Here is a 20,672-nt window from a genome sequence, read left to right as displayed (position 1 = left end):
AGTGTTTCCGGCCAAATTGGTCTCCTGTAAACAAATAATTGAGAAATAATTACGTAGTCTAATAATTGGTCCTATGTTTATGATTTCAAAACATTTTTTTGTGTAATTGCAATTGGTTTGTATTAATCTCGGCTATTATCCATATTTTAAACTGATCTGCTTGTTAGTCGGAACCCGGAACCGCATAGTTTGTCATCGTACATAACAAAATTCAGCAGTTATAGACTTTTATTTTTGTACCTTTTTTCTTTTTCTATTTTTTTTTTTATTAGCTACTTTTATTATTTCCTTAATAAATCAAAACGTTCTTTCTAGCTACCCGAAACATCCGAGGATTGGCTTAAAGTAGCTCGCCAATATGAAGAAAATTGGAATTTTTCCCATTGCCTCGGTGCCATGGATGGCAAGCATATACAAATACAAGCACCAATTCGCAGTGAAAGTAATTATTTTAATTATAAATCAACATTTAGCATTGTCCTTTTTGCACTTGTCGATGCTGATTACAACTTTCTATATGCTGATATTGGATGTCACGGAAGAATTTCTGACGGAGGTGTTTTCAGAAATGCAACTTTGTTTAAAAAACTCGAAGAAAATTCTCTTAATTTGCCAAATCCAGATGTTTTACCGTATGTTTTCGTTGCTGATGAAGCCTTCCCTTTAAAAGATAATATTTTAAAACTATACCCAGGCTCTCATCAAAATGGATCTTCCAAACGAGTTTTTAATTATAGACTTTCTCGAGCGAGAAGAATTGTTGAAAACGTATTCGGTATATTATCTGCGGTGTTTCGAGTTTTAAGGAAGCCAATGTTGTTAGAACCACATAAAGCAAAAAATATTGTTATGGCATGCATTTACTTGCACAATTATTTGAGAAAAAATCAATCTTCGAAACATGTGTATAGTCCAAATGGAAGTTTTGAAATGGACAAATAATAGAAGGATTATGGCGAAAACAATCCAATAGTCAAACTAGTTAACCACCATTCCAAAAGTGGCTCGAAAATCGGCTACAGGTGCTGAACAGATACGAACTGAGTTTGCCGAATATTTTACGTCCAACGGTGCTTTTCCTTGGCAAAATGATTATGCATAGAAAAGGTATCTCTACTGTGTTATGACATCGATGTATTTTTAATATGTTGTTTTTTTGTATTTTAGGTTTCACATTCACAAAATTCACAAAAACCTATTTTTGCAAAATTCATGAAAAACTGCCTATAAAATTAGTACCTATATTAATTAAGAAATAATAAAGAAGGTATATATACTTACAATTTCAGTGTTTTTAGTTTTTCTTGGACGAAACTTGCTATTTAAAAACTGCATAGCTTGGAATGCAAACCATTTTGAACGGTATAAATCTTCTGTCCCCATTCCAGAAAACGTCGTATTTTCACGGCGAACTTCTCGGCGGTAAGAAGTCATTAAACTTTCAATTTTTTTCTTAACTTCTGAGATGTCACAGTTAAATTGACTAGCTATGTTTTGCCAAATGTCTATTTTCTTTTTTGACAATTTAAATTGTAAATTTGTAGGGTCCCATAAAACAGGGTTATCCCTATAAATTTCTATTAATTTTAAACGCAAATCTTCGGTCCACTCCATATCAAAAATATGCACAGAATACGCACGCACAGAACAAATGTTTTCGAACGACTGAAATTTGAAAATAATCCAAATCTCGTCCACACCAAATTCGACACAAACAGGCATCTCTTTGATGTTACCGGCAAGCCAACGCCAACTTTGCCATTGGGAAGCGTTGGTTTTGATTGGCCGCCGCCGTACACACCAAAACCAACGCGTCCCAAGCTACTTCACACGTGCCGTTGGCTAGCGTTGGAAATTCGGTCTGGACGGGGCTGAACAAGCCAAATCTAAAGAATCGCCTTGAGTTCTTAAAATCTGTCAAACAAATGCTTTTGGGACGCTAGTGAAAAGCAAGACTATTTGTAAAGATCCCAAAATATGATTATCCGGAATTTTCATATTTTTTATCTTCTCAGAAAAATCAAAAGAGTTTTTTACATTGAACATTAATGTGGCTGTTCTAGAGCTAAGGATCTAGTTATTACAATATAAAGACATAAAATCTACAATGACACAGTACAATATGTAAAATATTTAGGTAATATTATTAGGTGAAGTGTTTTGTTATTCTAACGACTCTGATACCCCTAGTTGGGCGAAACATGTAACCAATATTTTACATATTATACTGTGACACTATAGACTTTGCATTTGTGTTTGTACTGCAATAATCGTTAGTCGAGGTTTTCGTGAAAAAAGTGTGGGATTTTTACTGTTTGTTAGGTGTGACTTAAATACTCGATTGCACGAAAATAGTCAACTAATTTAGTTACTACTATTTATGTCCGATTTAAATATCGCGCCAATATTCCGAACTGCTCTGCAATGAACTGACAGCCGACTCCCTGCGGCGTCGCGGCTCTTTATATACTCGGCTGACCATGATTCCGGAAGATTCTCTAATCTTCTAGAGACGTCGTGCGATGTGCCACTTCTGTCATTCCGGAATGACAGAGAATCAGCTGCTATTCTCGACGTTTCCAATATCGTTACAAATGAATGATTTTATAATATAATGTAAAATGGTTATTTATATGGGTACCAAGATATGAAATAACCGGTATTATTTGCTTGTGAAAAAATTACACAAATCACGTTCAAATTTATTTTGAAAGACATGGTTCTATTCGAGAAATACATCGGGCATTACGTGAGTTTTATGGTGCTCATAATCGTCCTTCAGAGAGATTAATTCGAGAAACTGTTGATCGTTTTCGCAATACTTTTACTCTAGTCGACAATATGCATCTCGTAAGACGCCGTACAGTGCACACGCAACACGCGATAGCTGCTGTGCAGCATAGTGTTGATAATGATCCAAATGTGCGAATTCGTCGTCGTTCTCAACAAGTGAACTTATGTCCATACACTTTACGGAAAATTTTGCGCCAAGATTTCGGATTGCGAGCATATAAAATTCAACTTGTCCAGGAGTTGAAACCCCAGGATCATCTTTTGCGCCGTACATTAGCTGAATGGGCGGAAGGAAAGATTGCTGTTGATCCACGATTTCATATGAAAATTTTGTTCAGTGATGAAGCACACTTTTGGTTAAATGGCTATGTAAACAAGCAGGATTGCCGAATTTGGGTGGATGAGAATCCACGAGCTCTTGGCGAAAAACCGTTACATCCAGAAAAACTAACCGTTTGGTGCGCTTTATGGGCCGGTGGAATCATTGGTCCTTATGTCTTCAGAAATGCTGGTGGTCAGAACGTTACAGTAAACGGTGAGCGATACAGAAACTTGATAACCAATTTTTTTTGTGCCTCAATTGGAAGCCGTTGCAGGCGTTGCAGAAATGTGGTTTCAGCAGGACGGTGCCACGTGCCATACAGCGCGCCAAACAATTACTTTACTGCAAGAGACATTCGAGTAACGAATAATTTCAAGGAATGGACCTGTAAACTGGCCAGCTCGTTCGTGCGACTTGACGCCATTATGACGCCGTTATGGCTATGTTAAGTCGCATGTCTACGCTGATAAACCCGAAACACTTGAGCACTTGGAAGCCAACATACGACGCGTGATTGCTGAAATACAGCCTGCAGTACTGGAAAGAGTGTGTGAAAATTGGACCTCTAGATTACGCCAAGTACGCGCCAGCCGTGGGGGTCACATGCCCGAAATCATTTTTAAATATTAATGCGAAAAAAAATTCTTTAACATAAAAGCAAATTCGTTCATATCAATAAAATATTTTGTGTTTAATTTCAATTTAAAGTTCTCCGCCTCTAAAAAAAAAACCCTTTATATAGTTTCTGTAAACGACAATCTACTTGCTTTGATCTGAGCGGCATAGTCCAGACCTTTAAAAAAGTTAATCTAATGTATGTACTTACCTTGTAGCACAATTTTTTATGGAACAGAACTCAAACTATCTTTAGAAAACCAATTTCGAATAATAAAATTTAACTTTCCTTTAAAAAAACAAGACTTTTTGCAATAATTCAATAAATATATTAATCCACTTGCAGACATCCTTACTAGCCTAATATTCACACTTTCGACGCCAATTTACTGCTGTACAGGTACAAATTTAAATTATTTTATGTCAATTTTTTGACGAAGGCACGATATTGGAAGCCTTCAAAGAATCAGCAGATAATATGAATGCAAGTGAGAAATTTGATGCCCTTTATTTAACTACGTATTAAGAAAAAATATAATAGTTTTTTTTAAAAAATATTAATACAATTTTTTCAATTTAAAGAGCGTCCCTAGATGCAAGTTTAATTGTGTGTTGATACTTGTAATGTTTCGTTAAGACTTGTTAAGACTTTTCCATAGGGACTATTTTTTTCCTGAATTATAGATGATAATTATCTTCTTAAGATCGGATCACAATTTATAGTAAAAATTGCGTGGTCGACAATAAGGGAGCAAAAAAAAAATTTCAGAAAATAAAATCATAATCTCTTTCATGGAAACTTATTGTTCTTGTACGAAACATTTTAAAGTATTTAGGTAACTTATATGAAGTAATTGTGAAAAATTCTATACGTCCTACTCCTAAAAACTAAATTCACTTGTCCTCAAAACATAAATAAAAAATTTTGCTAAATTAAAATCAGGAAAATGGTGATAGTAGAGCACCGGTTGGGATGAACCTAATTTAAGAGAAAACTGTAAAATCGTATGCTTGCAAGAGAGATAAAGAGTACAAAAATTAATCTATTTATCTTATAAGTCCGCTAAACAGTGATACAAAAAAGAAAACTTTGATTAATACATCTGTTATATGGCTTGATTCTATTAATTTATTGAATTTTCGCAGGGTTATATTTTTTTTAAGGAAAAAAACTTCTTTTTCAAACTTGGTTTTGCAGATACATTCGACTGTGAACTTGATAGAAAATGTGAGCACCTAAATTTGTGCATTTATGAATCCAAGCTATTGCGGTTTTAAATCAACAAGAATAAATTATCAAATAAAAATTTGTATTTTAGGTAACAGCTGCGAAACTTCAGATAGCGAACAATTTGTTCCGGATAGTAATTATGAATCAGCAATCACAAATGGTGAGTAAATAATATATTTCTAATCTAAATAATAATATATATTATAATCAAACATCCAAGCATTTGAAAATTACCTACTTTCTTTCTTTCTTAGGCTCCAAATGATAAATGGAGAAATCTCCGGCATTTATAGTCAAATATATTAAATAATTTTGACAGGCTGCTACGCTGACAGATTTTATATGTAATATAGTGTTTACCGTAAGAATATAAACTTACAAAAAAAATCCACCCTCCACTTTCAATTTAAGGCAGCATTAACTTTTTCAATATAAGTAAAGCGAGTAAGGCAAAGAGGGAGGGCACACAGAAGAATCATTAGATTATAATTTTCTAGAGCAAAAGTTACCTCTGTTAAAGAAATATAAAGAGACCACCCGTTGCGTTGTACATAAAGCCATACATGAAATAAATTGACGTTTACCTCCGTGAAAGAAGCAGTCGAACGTCGGGAGTTCTTCTGCTCACAGCGTGCAATACCGCCTCGACTGTCGCTGACTTTTCGATGATGGGTCCAAGTTTGTATTAAAATTTATTATAAAAAAGAGGGATGTTTAAAGATGCAGTAAATATATAGAAGGTTCGTTTTTTTTTAGTTTTTAAAGAGAGCTCAGTTTTGTAAACAAATCAATAATAAAAATACTCAAGTGTTTTTGAAATGCAGTATCATAAGAAATCCATGATGTGACGAATTGTTGATTAATAAGAACTTAAAAATAGCAAAACCTTTAATTATTAGAGGTGTAAAGAATTGGTTAGATGTAAACACCCTCTTTAATCATGCCGGAAAACATTTTTAACTCACTATGTTCTTCCAGACAATGGTTACACAATGAATTTCCGGATAGATGAATATGAACCCATTAGACTTTGAGATTATTTAAAGTCTGTTGTATACAGTTCTTAAAGTTTAAAAGACCCTCTTCTTCTACTTAGTGAAACCATCAACACCTTAGGAATTTGAGATTTGATAAAAATGATTTTTATGGAACTCTAACGTTAATTAAAGTAAAGTAAAGCTAAGTAAAGTGACGAAAGAGCTCAATAAACAAGTAATGGGTCTACCAATAGAAGTGATAGAAGTTTAGTGGGCCATGTACGCAAAATGGTATGTGTCAAAATGCGGATCAAGCGTCAGTTGTGTTAAGTATACTTGACATTTCATCATGAATCGTTTAAGTCAAGAGCAACGTATAGCTATCGTGAAAAGGTATTATGAAAATGCGCAATCGTGTAGAGCCTGTTAACGTGCTCTTAGAGAAGATTTTGGCCATCGTGGACGGCCTTCTGAGCTTGCAATAAGGCGCACAATTAATAAGTTTGAACGGGAGTACACTCTTCTGGATAATAAGCCACCAACGGGACAAAAAAATGCAAGGACCGCTGAAAATATCGCCGTTGCAAGAGAAACTGTTGACGCGAATAACTATGTGTCTGTTTTGCGCCGTTCTCAGCAATTAGGCATTTCACCAATGTCTCTGTGGCGCATTTTGAAGAAAGACTTAGGCCTACATCCATATAAGATGGTTTTAACTCAAGAATTGAAGCCTGCTGACCATGGTTTGCGAAGAACGTTTACCGACTGGACCCTGTTGCAGTTGGAACAAAATGCCGATTTTGGGAGACAAATCATCTTTTCAGATGAAGCCCTTTTTTGTCTTAGTGGCGTTGTCAATACGCAAAATTGCCGCTTCTGGTGTCAGAACAATCCCCAGAAATTAGTACAGGTGCCATTACACCCGTTAAAAGTGACTGTGTGGTGTGGTTTGCACCACAATTGGTGGAATTATCGGTCCATACTTTTTTGAGGATGCAGGGGGGCGTACTGTGACAGTCAACGGAGAGCGCTACCGCGACATGATAACAAACTTTCTTTGGCCTGCAATTCATGGTGGAGACTTCGAACAGAATTGGTTTCAACAGGACGGAGCAACATCACACACCGCCCGAGCCGCAATTAATTTATTAAGAGATCGTTTTGAAGATCGAATAATTTCGCGACATGGCATTATCAACTGGCCACCAAGGTCCTGTGATCTTACTCCCCTGGACTTTTTTCTTTGGGGATATGTGAAGTCGAAGGTGTATTCTAACAATCCTCCAACCATCAATGAGTTGAAAGTTAACATAACTAGGGTTATTCGCGAAATTCAGCCCAACTTGTTAGAAAAAGTGATTGAAAATTGGGTTCATCGTCTAAACGTCTGCCGCCGTAGCCGAGGCGAACACCTTAATGATATTTTGTTTAAAACATAATGTTACATAATAAACTACAACATGAAACATCAATCATAGAAATTAACCAGTTCGTTTTTATTTTTGAGCAATTTAAACTTATATCATTCTTATTGGTAGACCCTTTATATAAGACAGGTCATGTTCGTTGCAACTATAAATGCATTAAATATAGTACATGTGAGTACCTGTGTACCACGTGATCCAAACTCAAACCATATATTCTCAAATAAGAAAGAAATTGTAGAAACAATTGATTTTACACCATGATTTGATAAGCAATTCCAGCGTTTAAAGTTCAATCCAGCGCAGAACAGATTTCTGCCATATTTTTGAGAAAAAATGCCAAATCATTGTCACTTGCATCATTACTCTGTGCAACACTATAAATTATATGTTTATTGAAGAGAAATTTCCTTATCATTTCACAATAATATTTTCACAGATATATATCAGAAAGGAGATAATAGCTTCGTTCGCGGTGACAGTTCTGAACGCATTCCGGATCAGTCAGGCACTCTTCATCCTTTAATGATATGCGCATGCGTGATTCATTACCGGTTCGGAATTTATTTCAACCGCGAACGACCGATCCACGGACTATTGTTGAAATTTGTTTGAATTAGTATAGGTTATGTGTTTCGATTGTTTTGTTTAGGAAGGAGTTTCTTTTCTTTAACAGTAAAGGTTTAAAGCAGAGAAATGGCTAAGGAATACTGTAATAAATTTTAATGGAGTTAAATTTTTTTCTGAGGCTCCTTCCTGTTGTTTATAATATGGGGATTCAGCAAATCGATCTACCAGTTCATTAGTCAGTGTTATCAAAATATCCAACATTTTTGGGAACTTTGATAACTTTTAAGAGGTTCTCTAAGTCCTCATCACTGAAACTTAAATTATCAGACGTGGTAATTTTATCATGGACAACTAATCTATCTAATCTAATAAAATCGATTTAATTAAAACAGGAAATGCTAGTTAAGCAACAAACTACCCATAAAACTAATAAAAAAACACTAGGACAAACAATTATTATTTGTAACAGTGACAATTATTGATTTTAAAAATTTATTATTAAAAATAAAATAAACACCACTTGTAAAAAAATAAGCACGAAAAGAGTAAATAGTCGACATACCTCAAATAAATCATTAAAAATCCACTGCGCAAGTCCAAAACTCAAAATTCTAATGAGAGTCCAAGGATCAATTGAACTTGTTTCAAATTGATCCTGAACAAGTAACAAAACATCCGCGAACCGCAGGATTTCGAACTAGAAGTTCAGGACTGGTCACCGCGAACGCTCTTTTTAAAAATGCGAAATAATTCTGAACTTGTCCCAGACTGTCACCGCAAACAAAGCCAATAACTACCCTTAAATAATAGACCAATTAGTCGAGTCCACACATGGCATATTAATATTAATCATAGCCAAAGTGTTGACAAGACATTCCCAGCATGCAACGCTGCTTATGATCGTAGTGAACCAATTGATATTTTCTACTCTGATTTCGAAAACTACAGAATAGGAGGCTTCCCAGTTAAAGTTCTGACGGATGGACTTTTTCTACAATCGTTTATTTAGTAGCAATTAAGTAGAAATTCAAAACAGAAAAGATTCCGCGGATACTTAATCAATACACCAGTACTCTATCAGTGCAATTTCTATAACTGAATTTTGAAATAGTCTGGAGAATAACTTGAATGTACCAAGATTGCTATTTTTCAAGTCGCCGTATCCTGCCTTGGTAATAGCAAATAGATATTTCTAGTAAATTCCCTTCAGCAAAACATCTCTCCTTAAGCCAGCAATCCTTAATGAGTGGCAATTTTAAAACGTATTTTTTCCTAGATTGCTGATGACATTTATATCTTCTATAGCAAGATTTTCAACGATCAAATGATACAGCAGTATGAGTCTTCTTCCATGTTTTATGAGTTTAAAGGAAAGAACTTAGATGATTATCGCTTGAGGTTCTAGGTCCGCGTTCTAGCTTCCCAATTGAACCTTTATAACACGGTTTGTGTAAGTTCGTATTACAGGATCCCGACATAAGCACAATCCTTTCTCTAGTGCTAGTAGGAAATTTTATTTTTAGTTAACGTACGTGTGTTTGGATATCTGCTGGAATCCGCGGCTGGGATGATTTGAGCCTTATGCCTTTAAGCGTGGACTTCTACCTTGGAATATAACCAAGCGGAATTGATTTACTAACTTTTCAACTCCTCGAGGTTCTGTATAATAATATATCCGTCAGGTTTTTCATTTAACCTGTAATATTACTTTCACACAGTTACGTTGAAATTTGATTTTCAGATGTAAAATGCGAATCTCCTTCAAGTTACACGACACCCACGAAGATAGCACCGACCTGTAACCCCCATTATATTCCAGAGGCTTTTCAGGAGATGTATACAAATGTTCATCAGCACGCTAGTTGTTTTTATTCTAGTACTTTTTATAATAAAATAACTACGTTTCCACATAAAACTAATAGTGACATATCCAAAGTACACAATAATAATGAGTCGCAGACGGATAACTCTCAAGCTATAAAGCAGGAGCTAACCGAGAAGGAGAATATAGGTAAGTAGCTTATATGTAATTATAAAATTTATTGTTAATGTAGTTTCTTCTTTAACTAAACTATATTTCAATGATTGATTGAATTTCATTATTAAATGTAAATTGTCAGCTAAACTGAATAACTCACTAAAATATGCTACCACTGGATTTTTGAGATTCTTTCTATGTAAATCACTCGAAATCAATCTTATCTCGTCTTTCCTAAGATTTAATCGATACTTAGATCTATAGTACTATAGATCTCTATACTACTGTACAAATATGTACAGTATAATACTGTACTATAGATTTTTTCCAAAAGGTCCTGTTTTCTTTGCTGTTCGGGAGGAATGATGTAGATTGATGTGAAAAGTGAGGCTGATATCGTATATACCGACTTCTCTTGGAGAAATGGGCTAAACAATTTAATTTTTCAGACAAATATATCTCGCTGGTATTGATAAGTGACACTTCCTTAAGGTGAATGACTACAGGTCAAAAACGTTTGATTTAACTAACCTCCATGCAACTTGATTCATTTCCGTCAATCTGTGTGCTAATAATCAGTTTCTTATAAGCTGCAAGCTGAGTTATGCTGATGATTTGAAGATCTTCTGGTATATGGATGATACGCAGGTCTCTTTGTTTTTGACAGAATAATATTGATTTGATTGGTGGTACTTCACTATTTGGACTGCCTAATAGGCAAGAAAAAAGATTACAATATGGTTCTTTTGCATGAAATCTATTATTTAAGTGCCATGTTTCGTGATGGTGATGTTTACGAGTCAAGATAATGATCTCGTGTTGGCTCGATTCAATATTCAGCGGCACGCATTCAACGAGCTTAAATTTACTTCGGTCTAACTATATAGTTTTGTCTGGAACTGCACAGGATATCTCGAGTATCGTCGGTCATGTGATCTTTCGACTACGTAATTCACATGAGCTGATTGAGCCATTCCTTCAGCTCGAGAAATTAATTAATTCAACTTCCTGTACAAAAAAACCTGGATCTACCTCCAGACTAAGTATCACATTTGCATTATTAATTTAGCAACATTCGTTGACACTTGGAAGGAATTGGGTTGAGTTTTATCAACACCTGTACTTTATAACCCATTAAAATGAAGTAAAAAGCCAAAAGCAGCTTGTATTTTTCAATTTTTTCTTGAATTGAAATGAAACGTTCTCAGGCTATGATTTCTGATGATCTAATCTGATGTCACTGAACAAAGCATGGATATATATTTTTCAATTCAATCATTAATACTCTGATAAATTATAATTAGGTATGCTCTTCGACTACTCATTATAATATATATTCACCCTGTAAAATAAGTATGGCCATATAAATAAGTGATAAAATTATTACAATTTTAATTAACGTTTTCAATTAATCTGAGGGCCTGAGGGTAATGTCCGCGACCAAACAGTGGGGTGAAGTGTACCTAATTGAGGGTGATCAATATTAATAAAGCTCTTGTCTAAACTGCGACCTTTTGACGTTGAATCAACAAGGTATTTAGAGGGTTAAGCGAAAATTGAAGCTCTATTTGCTCTTATATGGAAGACTCAATGAGTATACGTTAAAGAGTATGAAGTTTCATAAGTTATAATTCATAGTAGTTTATTTCATAATTTAACGAAAGTAGCGTTTGTAAGAATATGGTGTCGTTTCCAAAAATTATTGCTTATCATAAAATATTTTGTTATTAGTGAATATAGGTTAGTTGAAGATTTGCAAAATCTTGATATAACTTTTTGCTTTAATTACAAATATTGAAATATTTAGACGAAAAAAAGTCTATTTGCAAAAATTGGTATTTTTTGAAAGAAAACTTAATTAATCATGAGTATTATCTACCATAAGTATTAAAAAAGAGATTTCAGAAAATATAGATGTTTGTAATGTCGTTAAAATATTTGCATTAAAAAAGGCAAGAAAAGCAAACTTTATTATGTAACTTAGTAGATAATTTTAATATTCTGTATGTATATATTTGTTTAATTACTACATTGCATTACAAATAAGTTGTAAAATTAAAATATTAAATATAAAATCTTATTTCTATTTAAAATAATTAAACTTTAGGTAGCACAGAAATGTAACTATTCCACCTCAAAAGATGTTGAAAATGTGCAGCATTAACTTCAAGACAGTAAAATAATCTATCTAACTATCCTGCAGCCATTTTGAAGTTTTGCAAAATGAGTTAGGGACCAAAAAGTAGTATTTAGGTTGCTAATGATGTGTGCCAAATTTCAAATTTTTATATAAATGCATTCAAATTATAAGAGTGATTGTGCCCCCCACAATTAAGAGCCGCATTGTATATATGTTTTTACAGTTTTGTTTTTTTTTTAACTTCTAATTATCTCAACTTTTTTATTATTAACTTTGAGGCAGCAGATAACTTAGGAACGCCCTGTATCAACTCATATCAATACATTGAGATCAACACTACGACAAAAGTCCTGTGGTAAAAATCCGTAGTTATATATATTAGATTTTTAGAGCTGTAATGCATGAAATCCAAAATTTTCTATTGCAAATTATACCGTAATGTCACTGGATCCAAAAAACCATGAACCCTAGACCCCTAGCAATCTATAGATATAGATTTTCAAAGTCCTGTTTTTTACTTTTATACCGTGACGACATATACATATAAAGTCACGCTTTGGAACAAAAATTAAAGTATTTGGAACCCGAAAGGTTAACTATTCAAATAAATATGATTTGCAAAAAAATTAAGCAAAAGTTTCATTAAGTTGATGGATGTGCACAAAGGTGAAAGCGTAGCCTATATCATGAACGGAATTCAAGATTCGACACTCGTAGAGCAGTCCACGAGGTAAATCTCGATTTCGCTTGAATGCGTTGATTTGAATAAACAACTTTATTTAGATTAACAATTTTAGATTAGGGTTTTTGCTGCAGAGCCATACAATACAATAATTACTTACTAGCTAGGAAGTAGATTTAAGGTATTTTTAAATTTTTTAGCAAGTCGTTAATAAATAAGCGGTTTTCCTTTTTTTGAAATACATATGTTTTTTATTATCAAATCTGAGTGCAACTATTGATTCCCAGTAGAGACTTAATTAATGATTCTTCAAAAATGTTTTATTTTTAGATTTTTACTGTATCTGATCACGTTCTCAGCGTATCTACTTGAATTCTAAATTTACAGAATTCAACTTATGCAACAAATCCGCGAGACGTGATAAAAATCCCACATAAACTTATGAGATTCAATGGAAAATCAAAATTCATTCTTAACCTATTAATAAAATCCTAAATCCGACCCCGCTGCCTCCAGCACAGCTCAAGATTTTATTTAGCGGAGCAGAGGGTGTCTAGAGTGGAACGGGACCTCGGGTGTAAAATACAATATGCAAATTATTCATTTTAATATGAAGAGCTTGGTTATGATCTTTTTGCTTTTATCAGATAGTAAATAATGAATCTTAGGAAAATCAATTATTTATATTTTATTGGATTAAAGTACTGATTCACTGCATATACAGATATAAAAAAAAGGAAAACGAAAGGCTTGTTACAAGTATTGAGATTCGTCTTAAAATCATTTTGAGATTTTTAATATTATAGTGTAAGAAACAATTAAACTTTAATTGTTTTTATTCTTTTAGAAGAATTAGATTTCGAGAAAACCACTGATTTAAAAAACGTTTATCAGGATGGTCAATAATTTTACATGCCATTTAACCGTCTGAACAATTATAATATTTATTAACAATAATCGTAACCGGTTAGAATAAACAATAATAATTATACTAAATAGCTAATTATTAATTAAACGTGTAAATGCCTTTTGGAAACGCTCGAAACGGTACCATCGAAAATATCACCAGATGACGGGTGATGCGATAATGATCCGTTCCGCTGCATCCATTCCCAAGCAACTTCTGTCAAATCCCTTACGATGCCTTTTTGGGTGGCTTTTTCTAGTATCGCCGTTCTATTTTCTTTTAGAATCTGACAATAGAAATATTGAGATGCAAAAGTATTTTAATACACAAGAAAGAAATTTTTCGAACTAATATAATACTTATTACCAAAAAAGAGAGGCCATCGTGTTGGAAACTGCATTCAACCAGGTGTGGTGTTATTATGGAAATAATCTCTTACTTTATAACCTACAAATGCTTTACTTTTAATTTACCCGAATATGTAATATATAAATTTATAATATAATAATCTTAATTTACTGCACCAAATAGTTGAAAATGACTAATACCTATTTATATTCATATGTATATAGTAAAATAGTAAGTCAAAGAAATCATCCATCCCTTCTCCGAGATGCTATTAAACAAAATCTCAAAATCTATATGATTAAAGTTTAATTTCTTGGTGACATATTTCGCCCTTATAGGGCATCATATTTCAATAATTAAATAAACACTAAAATAGTATCGTTGAATCAATTAAAATATATATGAAAGAAAGATGAATGATGTGAAAGTTTGAAAAATTATTACATATTTACGTAATTTTAAAAATTCTGCTTTTTTTTGTTTATATTAAATGCCTTCTGTGACAATAAATATAAACAAAACATTATATTTTAAGGTGTAACAGAAAAAAATTCTTCGAATGAAAAACGGTTCAATTCACCTTACGGACAAAAGGATCTAGGAACATGCCGAGGATTTAGTATACAAAATTCATCAAATGGGAGGAGGGGCTCTCTTCAGTTATGGCAATTTTTAGTGGCACTGCTGGATACTCCAGATGTTAGTGCTGGATGTATAGCCTGGACTGGTCGGGGAATGGAATTTAAACTCATTGAACCTGAAGAGGTAAGAGAAAGAGAAATTTTCAATTTCTTAACCTAAACTAAGGTAAATTACATTAAATATGTCGGTATATATATCGCAATAAATCAATTTTATATTTACTGCTGGTGACATTTACATGCTACGACATTTTACGTCAAATTGTAAAAGATCACATTAGACGACTTAATAATTTTGTCGTTAATCGTTGCTCCCTTTCTTTTTTTTATAAGCTTTTGTTTCGAGCGCTAGTGAGGAGTTAAACGGCTTATACAGGGTGTCCCGAAATTACATCGTAATATTTTACCAGCTGCATCTTTGTCTAAAAATATGACAAAAACTTCATATACAGGAATCTTGAAAAGTGAATCATTTTCATGGTAGAGGGTGTTTTATAATTCCTATAGAAGATGGTTTTTTGTTAATATTTTCGAAACGCTTGGTCGTTATTTTTCGAAATTTTTATCGTATACAACTGTTATTGTTACAACTGATTTTATAAGATTTTAACAAACATTGCACGTTTAATTTTTCTTTGATTTATATACGAAACTTAACCACAAGCTTTTGTTATCAACAGGGAATAAGTTACTTGAAATCTTCTAAGGAACAACTTATTGATACATTTAAAATAAACTTTAGTACAATCCATTATACACTAGGAGGTTTATTTTTATATGTAAGTGGTTTAAAGAAAAAAAATCAGAATATGATTTATTTTTAGGTAGCAAGACGATGGGGTGCGCAAAAAAACCGACCAGCGATGAACTACGATAAATTAAGTAGATCCCTAAGATACTATTATGAAAAAGGCATCATGCAAAAAGTGGCAGGTGTGTATTAGTTTAAGTGCTGGATTTATCCACGCAGTTTGCAGTTCAGTTCAGTTCGGATAGACTAAGTTTATCCTCAAAGTTCGTGTAGTTTGCGACAGCCATTAGGAAGAAAGGACTGAAGTCTTAAGTCATACATATGTTATTTATAAACTCAGTCCGCGCATTTACAGTGCACGAATCATAATAATTGATTGACATTTTCATTGCTGGGTTTGGTTCAGATTATTAGATTCGCCGTTCTTGTAGATAAAAAGAAATAATAATTAAGTAATTACGTCATTCCTAAAATGATGATCCTGATAGATAATGATTTGTTACCTACATTTGTTTGATAGGCTTTTTTTAGTAGAAATCCTAAACTTCTCTTTACGATTTATAAATTGCACATTTGATGAACTTCAAACTATGAATAACGAACTCATCAAACTTTACTGTGTAGATCTTTTATACATCTATCTTAAAAACGATTTACAAACGTATATGAACTTGTGTTGTAGTACAAGGAGGTTCATAAGAGAAATTCACGTAATCATTGGGCTGAAATACAGTTCAGTTCGGGTTGACCAAGTTAATCAATTATCTAGATTTTGGAAGCATAAATAAAGTTTCTGTTTTGCAATAGTGATGTAAATCGTGCAATAGTGATGTAAATTTTCTTGACACCATGAATAGGTTATAACTATGATGTTATTATTGACGTAATTTTTTCACATCAGCGTATTTTCAAGGAACAAGAAACTTATCGAACTCATTTGCAAACATCGTTTATCGTTATGTTATTAATGATGTATTAATAATGATATCGTTATGTATTAATGATTAAAATAAAATTATATAATTAAAAAATACATATTTTTTAGGTGAAAGGTATGTGTATAAATTCGTCTGCAATCCAGAAGCGTTATTCAATATGGCTTACGGAAATCATCAAGAATCTGCCGGAAAATCAACATCGTCGAAATCAGATAGCATAGCTCCAAAATTGGAAACCCATAACTTGGCGTACACCGACATGATCAGCTTTTACAATTGCGGATTGGCTCATTCTTATCAGCACCTGCATCAATTTACTAGACCTCAGAGTTATTAATTCTAATTTTGTATAGAGGCTAGTGCAAATTTTTAGTGATTTTTAAAAAGACTTGTGAACAATGTAATATGATATTACGATTAAAATCAAATCGAAATTACCAAGTTACAAATATTTAATTGGTTTCACTTGGCATATTCTAAGGCAGCACAAAGACCAAAGGTGATGTGGTTTCAACTTGTATATAATTATTTTAAAGTTGATAACACCTCAGTTATGGTGCTAATGCAGTGATTGATCACTACACAGACAATAAATTTATTATAGATTTATCATTCTTTTTATAAGTAAGAATGCGTTACCTCGGTCGAGTCGACCTTGGATTTGTAACGACAACAACAATAAATTACCCAGATTTCCCATTTGCACTGACTGTTGAGAGTTTTTGCGTGGTGTACACTACAGACAATACATTGCGGGAATGTACAACGTCCCGATCTGAATCCGTGTGTAATTTTAAAATTTTGCGAGCGGTACTTTTAGACACGCCAGATGCGGTAATAATTTTTGTAGAAGATGTATTAGTATTATTGCAACATGACCCAATACTGCAATTTCATTTCTCACGGGATGCTGAACTTCATTTTTTCTATTTTGTACTGACCCTGATTCTTAAAATTTCCTTACCAAATGTATTACATATGAATGATTTACCTTTTTATCCGGATGATTATCATTAAAAGGACGTGCTCCTGCTCTTGCAGACTTGTTTTATTGATAATAAAGGCCCACTAACTCATTTTTCAACTCATTACTTTTTGCCGAGTATAAATCGTTATTATTAAAATCAACAATATCACCAGGACTAGACTAAGCAAATACTTCGTGTTCCTGTTGTTATTGCTTATTTCAGCAAAACATCGATACCAAAATAAAAATAACTATGCCAACAAAAGCGTCGAAATATGTAGGTATTTACTGACGTTTTTGCTAAATAACTTCAATTTTCGGAATATATTTTTTTTCTTGAGATGATACCTGGATAATTAAAAAAATTGAAATTTTATGCACGCATCAAAATTATAAGATTTAACCTTTTAAAGAACATCAGCCACGTTTATTCATATTTCTTGAGAACTAATTGGTAAAATAAAAAAATAAATAGGGCTATGTAGAGAATAAAATTACCTTTAACTCAAGGTATTCCTCGACCCCTATTCCTATTTAAAGAAATTGACATGGGGCTCTGATGATGAGGGGATGACATCAGACAAACTCAATTTCTGTCCATGAATGTCCTCAATATGAAATTTGGCGGATCGGCCATTTTTGGCTAAAAATTTTAGTTTTCAAGATTTTCAGTATGGATAATTTTTATTGATGCCGTAACAGTTACGGTGCATAACTTTTTATATTCATGCCCTGTTACAATTAAGTTTGTTTTACTAATCTTATTTTCAAAAAAATATACAAGGTAATCATGGGCAGCGGAAAGTCTTGATTTATTTAAGATTTAAATGGTAATTTAATTTAAATAACATACAGTAAAATAATGAAAAGGCTAGTTACATGCCATTTTGCTTTTTAAAAATAAACGTAGTTAAATGGCTTCCCCTTCTTTCAATACACCTTTGAAGCCTTTCGTAGAAATTCTCCATAACGCTATGCAACGTATTAACATGAATAATAAGAATTTCTTCAATATTTTTCTTTTGAGCTCTTAAATGATCGATAGGTAGCGCCGCAAAAGGTAGTCGCAAGCCTTTGGATCTGGCGACCTTCCAGGCCAGTCATTATCTCCTCGTCAAGAAATACCGTGTGCGCAATTTTTGCAAAGACTTTAAGGACGCTCTTGTGGTGTGTGAAGGAGCACCACTCTTTTTGAAACCACGATTGGTTGTTCTGTGGAAATCTGTTTAATGGAATTAACCGTAACAGTGTTACCATTCGCATTTTCAAAGAATTCCCATGGATGATGCATCGTACCTTCGGGCTTTGTAACGGTTATTCGTGGAACTCCTGTGGAATATCTGAACTCCAGTAATGGAAATTTTGTTTGATGGTGTAGCCGGATAAATGGAAGTGGTCCCCATCAGACATCCACAAATTGTGACGAATGTGCGATCTTATTCTCAAGCAAAGTTTCAGCAAAACGAAGACGAATTAGGATGTCTGTTAGCTTAGTGCTTGAACAATTTGGATTTTGTATCCGTGAAAATTGAGATCTTTATGCAATATTCGAATTAAAGAAGTCTTACATATGTTCAATGCCTGAGCTCGCTTTCGTTTGAAATGTGGGCTACAAATTCTCTTACCTGTCATTTTCGCACGTTCTTATACTTTTTCTTGCTTCCTTATATTAGACAGTGACAGCTGAACCGATGTTTTCAAATGTATGTGCCCATTCCTTTATAGTATGAGCCGAAGGAACTCTGACGTGCCGACCAATATAGAAATAAATTCGAAAATGTGGTGGAAATGTGCCTAGGAAAGGTGGTGACTATACAGTTATTATTTTTTTAGTAAGATTTAATTTTGAAAGTAGGTTGCTTACCGGGCCACTGGCATGCGTTGACAGATAATTTACCAAAAAAATCCACAACCATTCATAGTTGCGATATAATAACATTATTAAAACTTGTTCCCTCTCTCAAAAGCCATCTTGTATAAAACAAAAAAAGAAAATTATTTAATTGAGAAGAAATAATAGTGTGTCAAGATTCTATAGTTGATATATAATGAATTCTATTAAACGCACTAATCAGGACTTACTTCCGACCTATATTTAACACTTGTTACCATTTTTTTGCCAATGAATGTAAACACTGTTAGCTAAGTATATATTCGCATCTTAATCCTCGGTGGGCGAGAAGTATTGATTAGTACACAAGTTTTCAAAAAGAAGCAATTTATTTAACAATGGTCTATGGTGTTTCCGTGAGAATCGCCCCGTTTTGACAAGTAAGTAATTTCTAATTTTGCTTCTTTTCATAATTTTTATATTGGTGCAACCACATATATTGGCTAAAGAAATAAAATAAGGCATGGTTTTAACCTGTTCACGTTTTTTGTAGAGTAATAGCTCTGATGATGGCCTTTGGCCGAATGCGCGTATGCAGATATTAGTAAATTGGTTCTTACGCTGAATACGTGTTTTTTCATTCATTTGACTTTCCTGATTTCCCTGTCAAGGAAAACAGAAATGCAAGAATTGTTACGATTGAGAGGAATAAATTATGATGAAGTATGTTAAAGCGGCAACTTTGTAATATAATAAAAATCCATAAACCAAAAAGATATGAAATAGATATAGATTTTTAATGTGAGGTATTAGGGTTACCTCCATTGGCTCCATATCAACCTGCGTGAGTTAAAGAAATATGTGGCCAAGCAAAACGCAAACTTAAATTTCCATGAGGTTACAAGGTACAATATTGGGTCGACTTTTTCAAACAATTCCTCGAAGAAAAATTGAAGTTTTAGTGTGAGTGAGCTAAAAGGTTTAAAAAAGACAATAAGTTATAAAAAAACAATAGGCACGGTTCTAGAAGAACTAATTATTAATTTAGATGAAAAGTTTTATATTTCACTATATTATTTGTAAACATTTTTAGTGTCCTAACGGAAACCAACGCAAATCGCTTTATTAATGAGCCCTACAAAAAATTAAATAATAGTTTTATTTGTATTTCACAACAGTGAGTTGTGATGGAAGTCCTTATGTAATTTTTTTTATCAAGAAAATAAGCCTTAATAGTCAACTTATTTATTTCGCATGTAAATGCAGCACATGTACGCCGCATTTCGTTTTTAACGCACACGTACTCTCACTCTTATGTGTCTATAGTATGACAAATGGGTGTTTTCATGGTTTAGGTCAGTCTTCAAAACGAATTCAATACCGATGAAAGGTATGACTAATATTTAGACTCTGACATATGATGACGTAACGCTTAAGATATCGTAAGGCAACCGAGTAAGGCGCGTACTCGTTAAAATATGGCTTAACTCTCAGTTGTCTCTCTCACGTCAATGTCAATTGTCAGATGACAATCTCACCCTCAAATGTTGACATTAA

The 20,672-nt window shown here is 33.3% G+C and overlaps 1 protein-coding gene across 2 annotated transcripts in view; it reads left to right on the top strand.

Annotated features, from left to right (window-relative positions):
* LOC126738925 (ecdysone-induced protein 74EF) overlaps positions 1-17,008 on the top strand; it is a 35,396-nt gene extending 18,388 nt beyond the window's left edge. The window contains exons 4-8 of one of the 2 annotated variants that reach the window (XM_050444414.1): positions 5,050-5,121; positions 9,674-9,943; positions 14,523-14,752; positions 15,453-15,561; positions 16,425-17,008. In XM_050444414.1, the coding sequence (XP_050300371.1) occupies positions 5,050-5,121; positions 9,674-9,943; positions 14,523-14,752; positions 15,453-15,561; positions 16,425-16,654 (911 nt within the window). In that variant the 3' untranslated portion in view covers positions 16,655-17,008. Of the gene's footprint in view, positions 1-315; positions 1,108-1,167; positions 1,268-5,049; positions 5,122-9,673; positions 9,944-14,522; positions 14,753-15,452; positions 15,562-16,424 lie in introns of those variants that run through there. The other variant, XR_007661490.1, reaches the window with a different exon arrangement.
* Positions 17,009-20,672: the final 3,664 nt, after the last annotated feature.

Source organism: Anthonomus grandis, chromosome 1 (assembly GCF_022605725.1).
Source record: "Anthonomus grandis grandis chromosome 1, icAntGran1.3, whole genome shotgun sequence".
Taxonomy (NCBI): Eukaryota; Metazoa; Arthropoda; class Insecta; order Coleoptera; family Curculionidae; genus Anthonomus; species Anthonomus grandis.
This window is presented reverse-complemented; position numbering and strand designations above follow the sequence as displayed.